Below are 13,904 nucleotides of genomic sequence, written 5' to 3' on the forward strand. Positions count from 1 at the left end.
GCACACTGAATGTGCAAAGGATAGTCTGGATAAATGACCTGAAGGCATGAAAGTTAAAGGTGTGTGAGGAGAAGAGCAAGCAGGGTGTATATAAAAGAAATCTTTTAGACATATGACTATACAGAGCAAGTTTATGAATGGTTTTGGAGTGCCATCCTAGAAAGTGAGAAGTTCATTTGGCAGCCAGTAGTTAGCTCTGTGGTAGACTTTCAGAGCTCCCTATTTTGAGAAGGATTGATCAGCCAATAATTGACAAAGTAACTTCAATGTCTTGGTACAGTGCAGATGGAGAGTAGAGAGATTGGAGAAGGAACAGAACACACAGTTACAGTAATAGTTCAAAAAAAGACGACATGAGCCCAACTAGACGCTTAAGTTTCCTGAGGACATGGGTTGTGTCTGTTTTGTTTATGGCTGTATCCTTAGTACCAAGCATAGTATTCCCATAGTTTATGAGGAGAACTCTGAACTTTTGGATAGATGAATGGATGAATACACAAACTAATGCAGTGGGCTAAAACTTCATTAGAACATTTCAGAGAAAGAACTAGTATCAACATGATTGAGAGAGCAAGTAGATTGGCAGTGAAGAGAGATGGTGCGGCAGTGGCTAAAGCTTACTGAGATTTCCTCAGGGGTCTGGGAACATGGTATTGCCATTACACGAAGAGGAGATAGATTTGGGGTGGGTGAGAGGGAATGATGAGTAAATTCACTTAAAAGTAGTTTTTGAATAGATTACATCATCCAATAAATAATATATTAGAGTAAGGTAAAAATAGAATTATTTCTTTCGTCAGTCAACTTTAAATCTTCAAACACACACATGTTTATCTGTTTTTGTGATGAGAGTAGTATATAGTTATTAAAAAATATGAGAAGTATTTAATATCTTTTAATGAAATATGAAATATTTTACACTAAATAACTTTCTACTGTAATTTTGCTTTTGGCCTTCTACAAAACTAGATCTGTATATCTGTTTCTAACCTATCTATATACATACGACTTAAAATTTATACAGCAAAATAGAAAAATAGATAACCCTTTTGCCTCTAGAAAGAAACTTAATTTTCCCAGGTTTTTTTTGTATTTTATTTTTGTTTCTTTCCTTTTTTGGCCACACTTGTGGCATATGGAAGTTCCCGGGCCAGGGATCAAATCCAAGCTGCATCTGCAACCCATGTGACATCTGTGGCTATACTGGATCCTTAACCTACTGCTCCAGGCCAGGGATCAATCCAGCAACACCACAGAGAGGAGCCAGATCATTAAATTACTGTGCCACAGTGGGAACTCCCAAGAAGTAGTTAATTTATTTGTTGATGATTTTCAAAAGATAGGTAGGTTCCTTGTGCTAAATATGAAAACTTTATTCCTTATTTATATATGTCAGGCTTGTATCACTGTAGTAAATAGAATTTATGAAGTCAGAGGGAACCATCAGCAGACAGTGCGAATATAGTAAGGATTAGACTACGGTATCTAATTGTCTGAAGACTTAACTTTCTGATCAGTGTGCTTATACATTACAAAAAGTAACCAGTACCCTGATCTCATAGTATAGATGGTAAGAAGGAATACATGTGGCATTAAGAACTAATCACCATCATAAGGAAATACAGTATATGTCACAAACCTTAAAAATAAGTATAACTTTTTAACCTCATTATCCACCTCAAGAGATTTATCCTAAACAAATAATTTTGTAAACACAAAAATCGCTAGGATTTTTTACCAATATTGTTTTAGAGTAAAGGAAAGTTGGAAATAATATAAATGCACAGTATCAATAAATAGATTTTAGAAATTGAGGTAAACCTAATCAATGGGAAGCAATGGATTTTCAAACTGGACTTGCTCTGTTCAAATCCCAGAGTCTGCTGAATGTCATAGAGATGCAGAGGTAGTTAAGAATTAACTTCTTCCCTTAAAGAGCCCCCAGATTTTCTAGTAAACTACACAAACAGCCATAGTGTGACGAACTCCATGGGAAAACGACACTGTAGTCCTATGGGAGTTCATAGCTCAAAGGCTCGGGGAAGCAGCTTCCTCAAGCTGAGTTTGTTCTGACGTGTCTACATATAAGAGAAAAGTCAGTTCAGGCTGTGGGAGCAGCTTAAGTATAGTGAGTTAGAAAGTCTGGTCATATGTATGGAGAACAGTAAGAAGTTTTTGACTGATTCTAGAATATTTCATGGAAACTAGTATCAAATGAGGCTCTGAGTATCAGAGCAGCCAGATTTTAGCCTAGAACACCAGTCTGAGATAAAATTTGTATTTTATTTAGCTAATAGTAAAAGCCATTGAAAACGTTTGGAGATATTTCAGTCTTTGATCTTATGAGCAAGGATATTTATTGATAGAGTTAAAGAGTGTCATTATTAAATGGCTTTATTTATAAAGCAATTTTAAGGTAAAAGTTAAGGACACTCTAGGAAGATTGTGTACATAATGACACCCCATTATCCCGTCTTGGTTATCATCTCCATAACCCCGTCTTGGTTATCATCCATTTCTCAGTATTTTAATCATTTTTTCAAAGCCCCTACCTCAGTTTTGCACATATGGTTGATGCTAGGTAGGCATTTCCTGAATTAATATTTTATTTCTCGAAGACAGAGGATTGCATGTAATGTCAAATGCTTATGTTAGTTAACACTCTGTTTCTCTTTTTAGGTATCCAGAATGCTTCCAGGGGGACTTTTAGTTCTTGGGGTATTTATTGTTACAACTTTAGAAATGGGAAATGAGTTTCAAAATACTCTGCGAAGAGTAAGTTTGAAATTTCAAAAGTTTTTAAGATTACATCTTCTTAATTGATTATACATGTATACAGTGATCCTAAGCATAATTAGATTAATTCTTTCTGCTGGGATTATGTTGAAACAGCTTTTTCCACTCAGTTGCTTGGTATCATGGGTGTAATATATGTCAATATTTATATTTTCAATCAAAGCTACATATTTTTAAATGTTTTTTATTTTAAAGATAATTATGGGTAATTCCTGTTGTGGCTCAGGGTTTAACAAACCCGACCAGCATCCATGAGGATGCAGGTTTGATCCCTGGCCTGGCTCATTGGGTTAAGGATCCGATGTTGCCGAGAGCTGTGATGTAGGTTGCGGACAAGGCTCAGATCTTGCATTGCTGTGGCTGTGGCGAAGGTCAGCAGCTGTAGCTACAGCTCCGATTTGACCCCTAGCCTGGAAACCTCCATATGTTGTGGGTGCGTCCTTAAAAAGACAAAAACAAATAAATAAAGATAATTATGTATTATTGTAAAACAAATTATATGGTTTAATAATTTTTCTTATGCAAAAGCAGTATTCTGCTGGATTTTCCATTTATTTTCAAGTTATTCCTATAATGTAAAGTTAATAGGTTTTACAGTTCTTTCCCGCTTCAGTTTTTCCCAAGAATCTAATAATAAAACATAAAGTCTCAACAATCAGATACTTATTCATTATTTTTGGACAGAGGATCTATCATGAATCCCCTGCTTTTTGTTTGCTTTTTGTTTAATTTCCATATCAGTCAATTGGGTGACATAGTTTAGAAGTAAGTATGGGGGTCCGTAAGCTGTTTCCCCTTAAGTGCAAATCTAAAGCAAAACTAAAACTGCAGCCAGCTTTCATTTTTTAGTACTCAAGATCCAAATTAACCTTCATAAAGTTATTTTCTACCCCAAGAGAGAGGGGACCTTATTATCTTGAAAAGTACAAAACCCCACAGAATCTACCCTAGACCTTTTTCTAGTAAAAAATACAACTAAGAAGCCAGGTGCGACAGATTTTTCCAGTTTTGTAACCTTCTCTCCCATCAAATATCCCATCTTCAGACCTTTGATATTTATACCAAAGGGAGTAAGGGGAGAAAATGGTGATAATCCCTTCCCCAGCAAAAATTTTCAGCCTTATACCATTTACTGTTTTAAATAAATGTTCCTCTTGCACAGTTGTTCATCCTCTTTGGCATTTTCACATGGAAACTAAATCTAAATCTATATATATTTAATAGCCTTGACTGTGCACCCTTTTGTGATTGGCACTCGTTGGGTTGAATGTAGTCTCAGTGCTAGAGAGATTAGTTAGGTCTTCCTTTTGCTTTTTGTATCTTTCGTCCCTAAGAAGCACATAAAATTTAAAAAATGCTTTTTTTCAGAAATTGTGGGGTTTTAGTTATCTAACTTTGTTTTTATTGGCCTGCATTCAGGGACTACATGAAGTAACCTTATAAAACTTGTCACTGTCTCCCACACTGTTAGGAACTTTGTTCATTATATTACATAGTATATTGTCTTTGAAGATATCTCTTTTGCTATCGTTATCAAGACCATTGTGCCTCTTCTGATCAATTGTTTTCAGCTTATGGATCATGTGAATTAGAAAACATTGGGTTTCTCTGTGCACATTATTTTTAGAAAGCTTAGAGCCAAGTTTCTGACCCCTTGCCCCCTATCAAGTATGCATTCTTTAAGTTCTTACATGTGGCATAAATTTGTTACTTTCTAATTCTTTTCACTTAAAATGTGTATTATTACTATATTTTATGTGTCCTTATATATTACCTTACACCTTTTGTGACATTTAAATAAGAAATGCTAAATGAGTGACATGCTCCATTTTTGTAGGTTAAAAATCATTTGTCGTTTCTCATCCTAATTAAAATAAAATCCTTATTCTATACTTCAATTAAATGTGAATTACCAAAAATCATGCTGGTTGATCATTAATGACACTGATAACACCCAATTTTTATATATCCCTAAAAGTAGAATCCAAATGGTTAATAATCAGTTTCACTCTTTTAAAGAAAATTTAATGACAAAATCATGAAATTGTAAAACAAGATGGGAGCTTAGGAATATTTGTCTTTTTCTGCATTCTCTTTTGCATTCAACTGGTGTGTGTTTTCTTCTCTTTCAGCTTGTATTTGCTGTGGAAAAATCTCTGAATAAAAAGAGACTGTGGAATTTCACAGAGGAGGAGGTCTCAGAACGAGTGACACTTCACATTTGCTCTTCTACAAAAAAGTATCTTTTATTTAGGTGTTTAGGTTATAGAGTTTATGATCCCCAAATAATGTTCCTGCACGTTTTCCCCCCTAATGTTTATTTAAATCATTTAAAAAAGAGGCTTAGTTTATAAGTTTTTCTATAAATTACACATCATTAGGACTGTCAATAGTAATGATAATAATCATTGTTAATCATGTCTCCGGGTTATAAACAGTTTGGGAGAGGTGACAAGGATTGTGGATTCTGAACTCTGTGATAGCTGTACGTTAAAAATGCAGTCGGTCCCTCATGGAGATTAGACAAAGTAACACTTTAATTTTGTTCACCTCCAGTTCCTGTGGTAAAATTTTCAATTCAAAGCATAGGTGCACTGAGCTGGAAATGTTTGTCTTTGGCCAAGAGCAAGTGACACTAAAAGACAGGTGTAGGGGCTTGCCTTCCCAGCTTCTTTCCTCTACATATTGCCAGATTAAATACTTCCCAAGTACAAGGTGGCCTTGCCAAGGGAGTGAAGCAGTGCAAGGGTCCAACAAATTAGGATTTGCAAAGCACAAGATTCAAAAAGTGATCATTCTTGCAAAAGCAGGGCTTTTAATTCCTTTGCCAATTAGATAGTTGAATGTACAGAGCCTATGACCCAATAAGCATTCTCAGACTTGACTCCATTCAAAACAACATTCCTGATGCTCTCTGGTGGTCTAGTGGTTAGGGTTCGGCGCTCTCTCAAAACGGCATTCCTGTTTGTTACAGAGAGTGTGTATTTGAGGAAAATCTTAGAAGAGCTTTCATTCTGCTCATTGTGATTAGCAGGGTTTATGAGCAGTAGGTAATAGTTTAAAGTAACATGTATTATAGTCAGAGAAATACATATATGTGTATATATATACACACACACACACGTAAATATACACACACATATACATGTATACATATCTAAGTGTGTGAAGTGGTATTTTGTAAAAACTCTTGGATGCATACACTTTATTTTTTGATGGTTTATTTTCCTTTGATTATTGAGAATTGCTTTTTTATTTTTACTTTTTTGGTTATTTTATCCTTAATTAGTAAAGAATACTTTGTCGAACTTATGATATCCATGATCCAAAGGTAAGAAAAACTGTTCTTTAAAGATTTTTCCGTGTTTCAGACTATTTCTAAATAAAATTCAGTTCTTAATTTTAATAATTTTCATTGCTATCACTTCCTTTGTATTTTGAAATACAATTAATTCTATTACATGCAAGGAAAATTTATATTTTTTATTGTTAAAATATTTTTAAGATCTCCCTACCTTGTTCATCTGTTTAGTATTATATTTGAACAGCTTGTAGAAAAAAAAGTCTAGGTTTGTGCAGGCCACAGTGCCTAGTAAACAAACTGTACTGAGCAGAATCCAGACTAACATCTTGCTAAGGTACCTAAAAAGCAATGTGAGAAAGTAAATGGTATTCTGTTAGCAAGGATGGGACAGACAGGAGAATGTCTGGCACCTAGTAGTTGCTCAGTGATTCTTTACTCCACATCAGGAGCTTCAGAATTGACACTGTCATTCCCTGGGATGTGCTGAAGAATGCTGAGCTTTTAATGCGTGCTTTGTTTTTATTTAGTTCTATCCTCTTGCCCTTTCATGAAGGAATTTGGCCAAATGTGTTAGATAACAGGTTTTATGAGTTATTAGGTTATATATTTTAAGATGTTTTAGTGATTTGTGTATTTTACATAAATCACTTTTTTTTTTTTTTTTTTTTTTTATGTTTTTCCTCCCTTGCTCAAGAGTTCTGCAAAACCAGCAGATTGGAAGTATCAAAACGGACTATCAGCTTCATGGCTTTCTTTAGAGTGTACAGTTTATATTAATATTCACGTCCCACTGTCTGCTACTTCTGTCAGCTATACTCTGGAGAAAAATACAAAGGTATCAGGGTAAAAAGAATTTTCTTTAGGTGATTCCTGAGTAGATAATCTGCCTTTCTTCTGGTTGCCTATGCCATTTTATAATCCTTAAAATTGCATTCTAATTAAAAGACTATTACTATGGGTGTCTACCTTACTACTAACTTACTACTCCAGCTTAGAAATTTAGAGGTGGGACAGTATCATCGTATTAATGTGTTTAGCATAATAAGTGCCCCTTAAATATTTGCTGATTAACTTGTAGTTGTGTACATTGTAAAATATAATTATATAAAAAGATATACTTTGCTTTTCCTTTCTAGTTTTTTCTTCTTAACTTTTTCTTTTGCTTTTTTGGCTGCACTCACAGCATATGGAAGTTCCCCAGCCAAGGATCAAATCTGAGCCACAACTGTGTCCTACGCCACAGCTGCAGCAATGCCGGATCCTTAACCCAATGCACCAGGCCTGGGATCAAACCCATGTGATGACAGAGACAGCACTGAATTCTTAACCCAGTGTGTCACACTGGGAACTCCTTGACCTTTTCTATTTTAATTGAGTTATAGTTGATTTACAATGTTGTGTTAGTTTCAGGTGTATAGCAATTCCAATTCTTTTCTCTCTACCATTCTTTTCTTCATACCTCATTTCTCTTTTTTTTTTTTTTCCTTTGAAGGAGGTAAACGGAGCTTTCTCATTTTTTCCTCTTTAATATACTGCTTTATATAGGGAGTTATCACTATGGCACAGCAGGTTAGGGATCTGGCATTGTCTCTGCCATGGTGCAGGTTCAATCCCCAGCCTGGTGCAGTAGGTTAAGGATCTGGTGTTGCTGCAGCTGTGGCACAGGTCGCTGCTGCAGCTTAGGTTTAATGCCTGCCATGGGAACTTCCATATGCTATGAGTGCAGCCCAAAATAATAATAATAACAATAATACTGCTTCATGTATTTGTTTGAGGCTCTTTATCTTTTCTTACTTTTTTTTTTAAGATAATGGGAATTACTGAATTTTATTTGATGTGGCCATTAAGCCCCCTAAGTCTATTATATAAATGTGGGTTTGGGATAAAGCTTAGAAAAACTGCTATTAAGTATGGGTAAGCTGCCAAAAATTGGGGCTGTACTTTTTTGTTCTTCATTACAGTGAATTTAAATGCCATATTACTGATACTTAGGGGTTTTTAATATTTCAGTGTACTAGGTGGAAAAATGTAGAATCGAGGGAGCTTAATTGGGATGGTGTTATATCTGAAAGATATCTATGTTGTGTTTCTTTTAAGAATGGACTTGCACGCTGGGCCAAGCAAATAGAAAATGGTGTTTATTTGATTAATGGACAAGTTAAAGATGAAGATTGTGAACTATTAGAAGGACAGGTAAGTTAAGAGAAAATGATCTTATGAAATTATTTGTGCATAAGGAAAAATAAAAGATGTCTTATCTTTAGTTCTTTAGACCTTGCCTTCAGGAAAACAATTTTTATCTACTTATTTCTAAACTCTGTTAAACTAAAGGACAAATGTTTTTCTTAGAAAATGATAAGGATTATTTCTGAAATAATAGGGATTTTGAAACCTGAAAGAGTGACATCTGAATTCCATCTGATTTCCACATTGTAAACTGCTGGCTTAAAACTAAAGTCATATGTTCTGTTTTGATAACAGTTTAAAGACTAAGTTTGGCCATTTGATAGGAGGAGCCTATATAAGTTTCTAAAATATTTTTTATCTGGGGATGAACTTTGACAATCTCTTCCTTAAGAGGAGGGCTCAGTGGACTTAATATAAAAAATCAAGTAGTGAGTTCCCATTATGGCTCAACGGAAACAAATCTGACCAGTATCCATGAGGATGTAGGTTCAGTCCCTGGCCTTGCTCAGTGGCTTAAGGATCTGGCGTTGTCATGAGCTGTGATGTAGGTTGCAGACACAGCCCATAGGCTGGCAGCTGTAGTTCCTATTTGACCCCTGGCCTGGGCACCTCCATATGCCACAGGTACGGCCCTAAAAAGCAAAAAAAAAAAAAAAAAAAAATAAGGCGTTCCTGTTGTGGTGCAACGGAAATGAATCCGGTTAGCAACCATGATGTTGCGGGTTCGATCCCTGGCCTCGCTCAATGGGTTAAGGATCCGGCGTTGCCGTTAGCCGTGGTGTAGGTCGCATATGCGGCTTGGATCCTGTATTGCTGTGGCTGTGGTGTAGGCGGCAGCTGTAACTCCTTTGGGACCCCTAGCCTGGGAACCTCCATATGTCCTGGGTGCAGCCCTAAAGAAACAAAAACAAAAACAAAAAAACCAAAAATCAAGTAGTAAATGTATCAGACTTTGTGGACCACTTGTTCTGTGTTGCAGCTGTTCAGCTTTGCATTGTAACATGAAGGTAGCCATAGATGATATGTAAATGAATGATCTTGGTTGTGTTCCAGTAAAATTTTATTTACAATAGTTAGTGGTCTGGATTTGACCCATAGGCCATAGTTTGCCAATCCTTGCTTTAGAGGAGTAAAAGTAGGAATTTATGGTTTTTAAGAGGGCACATTTGATTGATACAGAATACGCCAAGTAGCACGTCTGTAACAAAAATCTAAGATAAAAAGATAACAATACTTTTTTTCCCTTTAAGTTACTTAGTATATGTTGGATAGTTCCTAAATTATCTTTTTTGTTCCACTCCAATCTCACAATATAGCTTTTTAATTTTTGTTTTATTTCAGAAAAAATCTTCTAGAGGAAATACTCAAGCAACTAATCATTCTTTTGATGTCAGAGTGCTCACACAGTTGGTAAATATTTTCAAATACTACTGAGCTAAAATTTAGTATTAGAATAAGCTTAATGTAATTGTTTCTGTTTTAATGTTTATGATCAAAACGTCAAAGAATTTTAGAGATATAAAGTACTAAAAAATGTTCAGTTCTAAGAAAGTTACTCACAGGAAACATTATTTTAATAAAATCTCTGAGTCTTTTGCCTCAAGGCTATTAAAATTGGAACATCAAATAAACAGCATTAACATCAAGTAAATAGTATACACACACAGACATATATACATAAATACGTGTGTGTGTGTGATATTTGGGGTTGTAAGTTTTATGAGCAAAGTTGCAGTTCTTAACTAAAGGTGAATGCACAGATAAGCCAAGAGTTGTACTTAATTTGTAGTAGATTTTTACCTCTGATTTGATTAAAATCACACAGTATTAGCAAATTTTATATTTTTATATAGTTATTTTAAATTACGTATCTGTTTATAAATTTAGGTTGGGTAATTATTTCTAAAAGTATGCATACTTTTAATTTTAATCCTGCCTTAAATCACCCTAGACGTCAGACAGGGTATAAAGTACCTCCATGTTTTTAGAAAACTTTTTACTTCAATATTAAGCTAAAAATGTTGAAACAGGGAATAATAAATGGACTTAACAGTTTGTCCTATGGGGATGCTTTAATTTCTTCTCTTCCTTTTCTGTGTTTAGCAAGAGAGCATTACTAAATTGTCGTTGGATTTATGCCATTAGACATTTCTCAGTTTCTCTTCTCAATACTTTAAAAGTATTTTTAGTTTTTAGTTTTCTTTCTTTTTGATTTTGGAAGTGTTCTTTGTTTTAAGGGTGTTCCTCTACCTATATGCTTTTTATTAGCTATGCTTATGTGACCTCTTGGTTTATTAAACAATTCAGTTAAAATTATTTTAGTTATAAAATTGCAGTTGGAAGATGGAGAGGAGTTCCTGTTGTGGCTCAGTGCATTATGAACCTGACTAGCGGCCATGAGGATGTGGGTATGATCCCTGACCTTGCTCAGTGGGTTAAGGATCTGGCGTTGCTGGGAGCTGTGGTGTAGATCACAGATGCTGCTCTGATTGCATGTTGCTGTGGCTGTGACGTAGGCCTGCAGCTGCAGCTCTGGATGCAACCCCTAGCCTGGGAACTTCTATATGCTGCAAGTGTGGCCCCAAAAACCAAAAAAAAAAAAAATCCAGAATGTAGGAATATAGAGAAAAAAGTTGAAGATAATATGAGGTAATTTATTATAATATTTAATAGTATATGGTATGATATATTTAGTAAATCATACCACTGGTCAACCAGCTAGAAACTTTAAAATGACCAGTATATAATAAGTAGTCAGTTCTTGATGCCACTTTCCTCCCACCCACCTTCCACATCTTGTTGATTCCTTCTTTGCAGTCTAGCTCACCTTTTGTTGTCCTTGCAGTCCCATTGCTCTTAGCCTTACAACTTACTTATTTTACCTAGATTATTGCAGTTAACTCTTTTTTTTTTTTTGTCCTTTGTCCTTTTAGGGCCGCACCCGTGGCATATGGACGTTCCCAGGCTAGGGGTCTAATTGGAGCTGTAGTTGCCGACCTACGCCACAGCCACAGCAACGCCAGATCAGAGCCACATCTGCAACCTACACCACAGCCCATGGCAGCGCTGGATCCTTAACCTGTTGATCAAGGCCAGGGATTGAACCCGCAACCTCATGGTTTCTTGTCAGATTCGTTTCTCTTGCGCCATGACAGGAACTCCAGCAGTTAACTCTTAAGTGGTCTCTAGCTTATCATTCTTGTCTGGAGTGATTCATTGTACAAAATCCTGATATCTTTGTTTGTATATGTCTTGGAGTACTATCCATATTTCCTGATATATCCTGCATATTACCTCAGAGTATCCTTTCTGAATCACATTTGGCATTCATTCACTATTTATTTACTTCAGTTTCTTTTTCAGTTAGTATTTATTTAATGTATCTAAGGGTCTACACTGATTTTGTTACTCTCTTTGCTTAAAACTCCATAATTGCTCTACATTGTCAAGTTCGAAAAGGAATTCAAGGTTTTTCATAGCCTCAGCATGCCTTTTCATTATTTTCTAACTTACTATTCCAGAGGTATGTTCTCTATGCTTTTAGAATTCTGTGCATTTCCTGGGCCATGTATCATACCAGTGCCAGTTTTTTCCTCTATGATCTGGATTGCCAAACTCGTGTCTGTACATTAATATCTAATACAAATGTTACCATTTTGGTAAGGTTTCTTTTGGTTACATAACCAGAGGAATCTTGCCTTTTCCAAAACATATCAGTATCACAGAAGTTCCCTCACTTTTGAATAGGTTACATTCCCAAAGTCTGTAAGCTAGTTTCTTCCTGAGTCCAAAGAAACCAAGGCAAGTTGTCATTTATAGAACCCAGATTGATTTCCATTAAAAAGGAGTGAATCAGTCCTTTTATCCTTAAAACTCTTTTCCTTCGTGGGTGTGTGGCTATGTGTGTGTGGGTGTGTATAGTCTTTTATATATAGTTTAGTCCATTTTGGAAAATGTTTTAATTTATAGATATATAATATATATGCTGTAAATTTTTTAGGTAATATATATTATAAATTAGGTATTAAATATGTAAAATACTTTTCTGCAGTGAAGTTCTGTTTAGTGGACGAAGGAGGGACATTACCCCGCCTCCTTTTCTTGATATATCAGAGATCTCTACAGGTATCTTGGGTGGCTTATTCCAAATAGAGTATCAGCATTGTCATCCTGTTGCTTGGTTTGATGATAGACGTTTTTGAATGGTCCTGGAACCTTTTGGATTCTTCCGTCTGTGACAGAGTTTTTTACCAACAAGACCTTGACTGTGTTTGAGTTTAAATTATCTAAAAAAAAATCTAGCCTTTGCCTGAGTTACGTTAGACATTGACTAGTCATGCTCTTTCAGTAGCTACATATTCAAGCCTTTCGATTTCTTCACCACTTGTCCCCATCATTTCCTGATTGTAATTGCATAAACACATAATTAGTTAGCATTGGTCACAGGTTAACATGATTTGTTTTCGTTCTTCAGAATTAAACCTACTGTTAAATTATTTATTTCAGGTGCACTTAGAACATATATTTTTACCATGTCCATATTTTAAAAATCACGATTTTTGTTTCCATTGTGATTTTATAAGCCTCTACTAGTATACTTTCATGGTTTTGGTGCTCTTCGTGTTTTGACAACTAATTATTGAAATAATAAGTTTAAAATATCTGTGAAATAGCCCAAAACCAAGCGTAAACACTCAGATTAAACAAGAATGGGTCTGTGAGAGGAGCATGTCGATCACTGGTATCATTTTCTGGTGACAGACATCGTTGACTTGTTTTTTTTTCTGCTGTAGAGCGTGTAAGTTTCCTTTTAGTCTGTGAAAGGTACGAGTTGAAAGTGTGTAAATAAATGAGTGCCTAGATTGCTTGTAATGTTGCCATATCTCACCCTGCTTTGTATTCCTTATTTTTGTGCAAATCTTGCATTGCATACTTTCTGTTTCTCACTAGATCATGTCTTCTTTTCATCTTAACAGTACTTATCTGAGTAATCTGCAAATAATATGTGTTTAGTGAACATATTGAATGAATATTGGTACATTAGGTGGTTACGTTAATAAAAAATTTAGATGTACAGTTTAATTTCAGATTTCATTCAAAATATGCAGAAAATAATACATAACTTAAAAGGAGAAATATTAAAGCCTTAAAAAAATTCATGGGGAGTATTCTCAAACACTTGGTTTGGTTAAACATTCCTTCTCGCTTTATGAAATGACTTATATAATGTTTAAATGTGTCATGTGGTGAATGATCATTGGCTATTAGGACTTAAACTGATTTTATCTTTTAGGTTCTGAATTCAGACCACAGGTCCACAGCCACAGTCCAGATCTGCAGTGGCTCTGTAAACCTTAAGGGTGCTGTGAAGTGCAGAGCTTATGTTCATAGCAATAAACCCAAGGTTAAGGATGCTGTACAGGTACAAAAAGAGTAACCGGTGTATGAAAAACAGAAATATATTAAGATAATGATTCAAAAATTCTAAAATTTTACCTTTTTTCAATCTCAGATTTCATAATTTTGATTTTAACTAATAAAGGTCCAATCTGTTAAGCAGTCCAGATATACCAGGTAATTGGTCCCAAGATTTTCATATGTAGAATGTCTATTTTAT

At 35.2% G+C, this 13,904-nt stretch overlaps 1 protein-coding gene across 3 annotated transcripts in view; it reads left to right on the top strand.

The window, feature by feature from the left end:
* ODR4 (odr-4 GPCR localization factor homolog) overlaps positions 1–13,904 on the top strand; it is a 40,090-nt gene that overhangs the window by 6,336 nt on the left and 19,850 nt on the right. For all 3 annotated transcript variants that reach the window (XR_014816521.1, XM_084978019.1, XM_084978020.1), the window contains exons 5-11: positions 2,680–2,775; positions 4,929–5,035; positions 6,091–6,127; positions 6,795–6,935; positions 8,198–8,293; positions 9,629–9,697; positions 13,581–13,709. Coding sequence is in view for 2 of the 3 variants with exons in the window: in XM_084978019.1 (XP_084834145.1) it covers positions 2,680–2,775; positions 4,929–5,035; positions 6,091–6,127; positions 6,795–6,935; positions 8,198–8,293; positions 9,629–9,697; positions 13,581–13,709 (675 nt within the window). In the remaining variant the exon portion in view is untranslated. The remainder of the gene's footprint in view (positions 1–2,679; positions 2,776–4,928; positions 5,036–6,090; positions 6,128–6,794; positions 6,936–8,197; positions 8,294–9,628; positions 9,698–13,580; positions 13,710–13,904) is intronic.

Source organism: Sus scrofa, chromosome 9, assembly GCF_054392235.1.
Source record: "Sus scrofa isolate SSC_HxYL_T2T_F1_AM1 chromosome 9, Sscrofa_HxYL_maternal_Yorkshire_Landrace_v2.0, whole genome shotgun sequence".
Lineage (NCBI taxonomy): Eukaryota > Metazoa > Chordata > Mammalia > Artiodactyla > Suidae > Sus > Sus scrofa.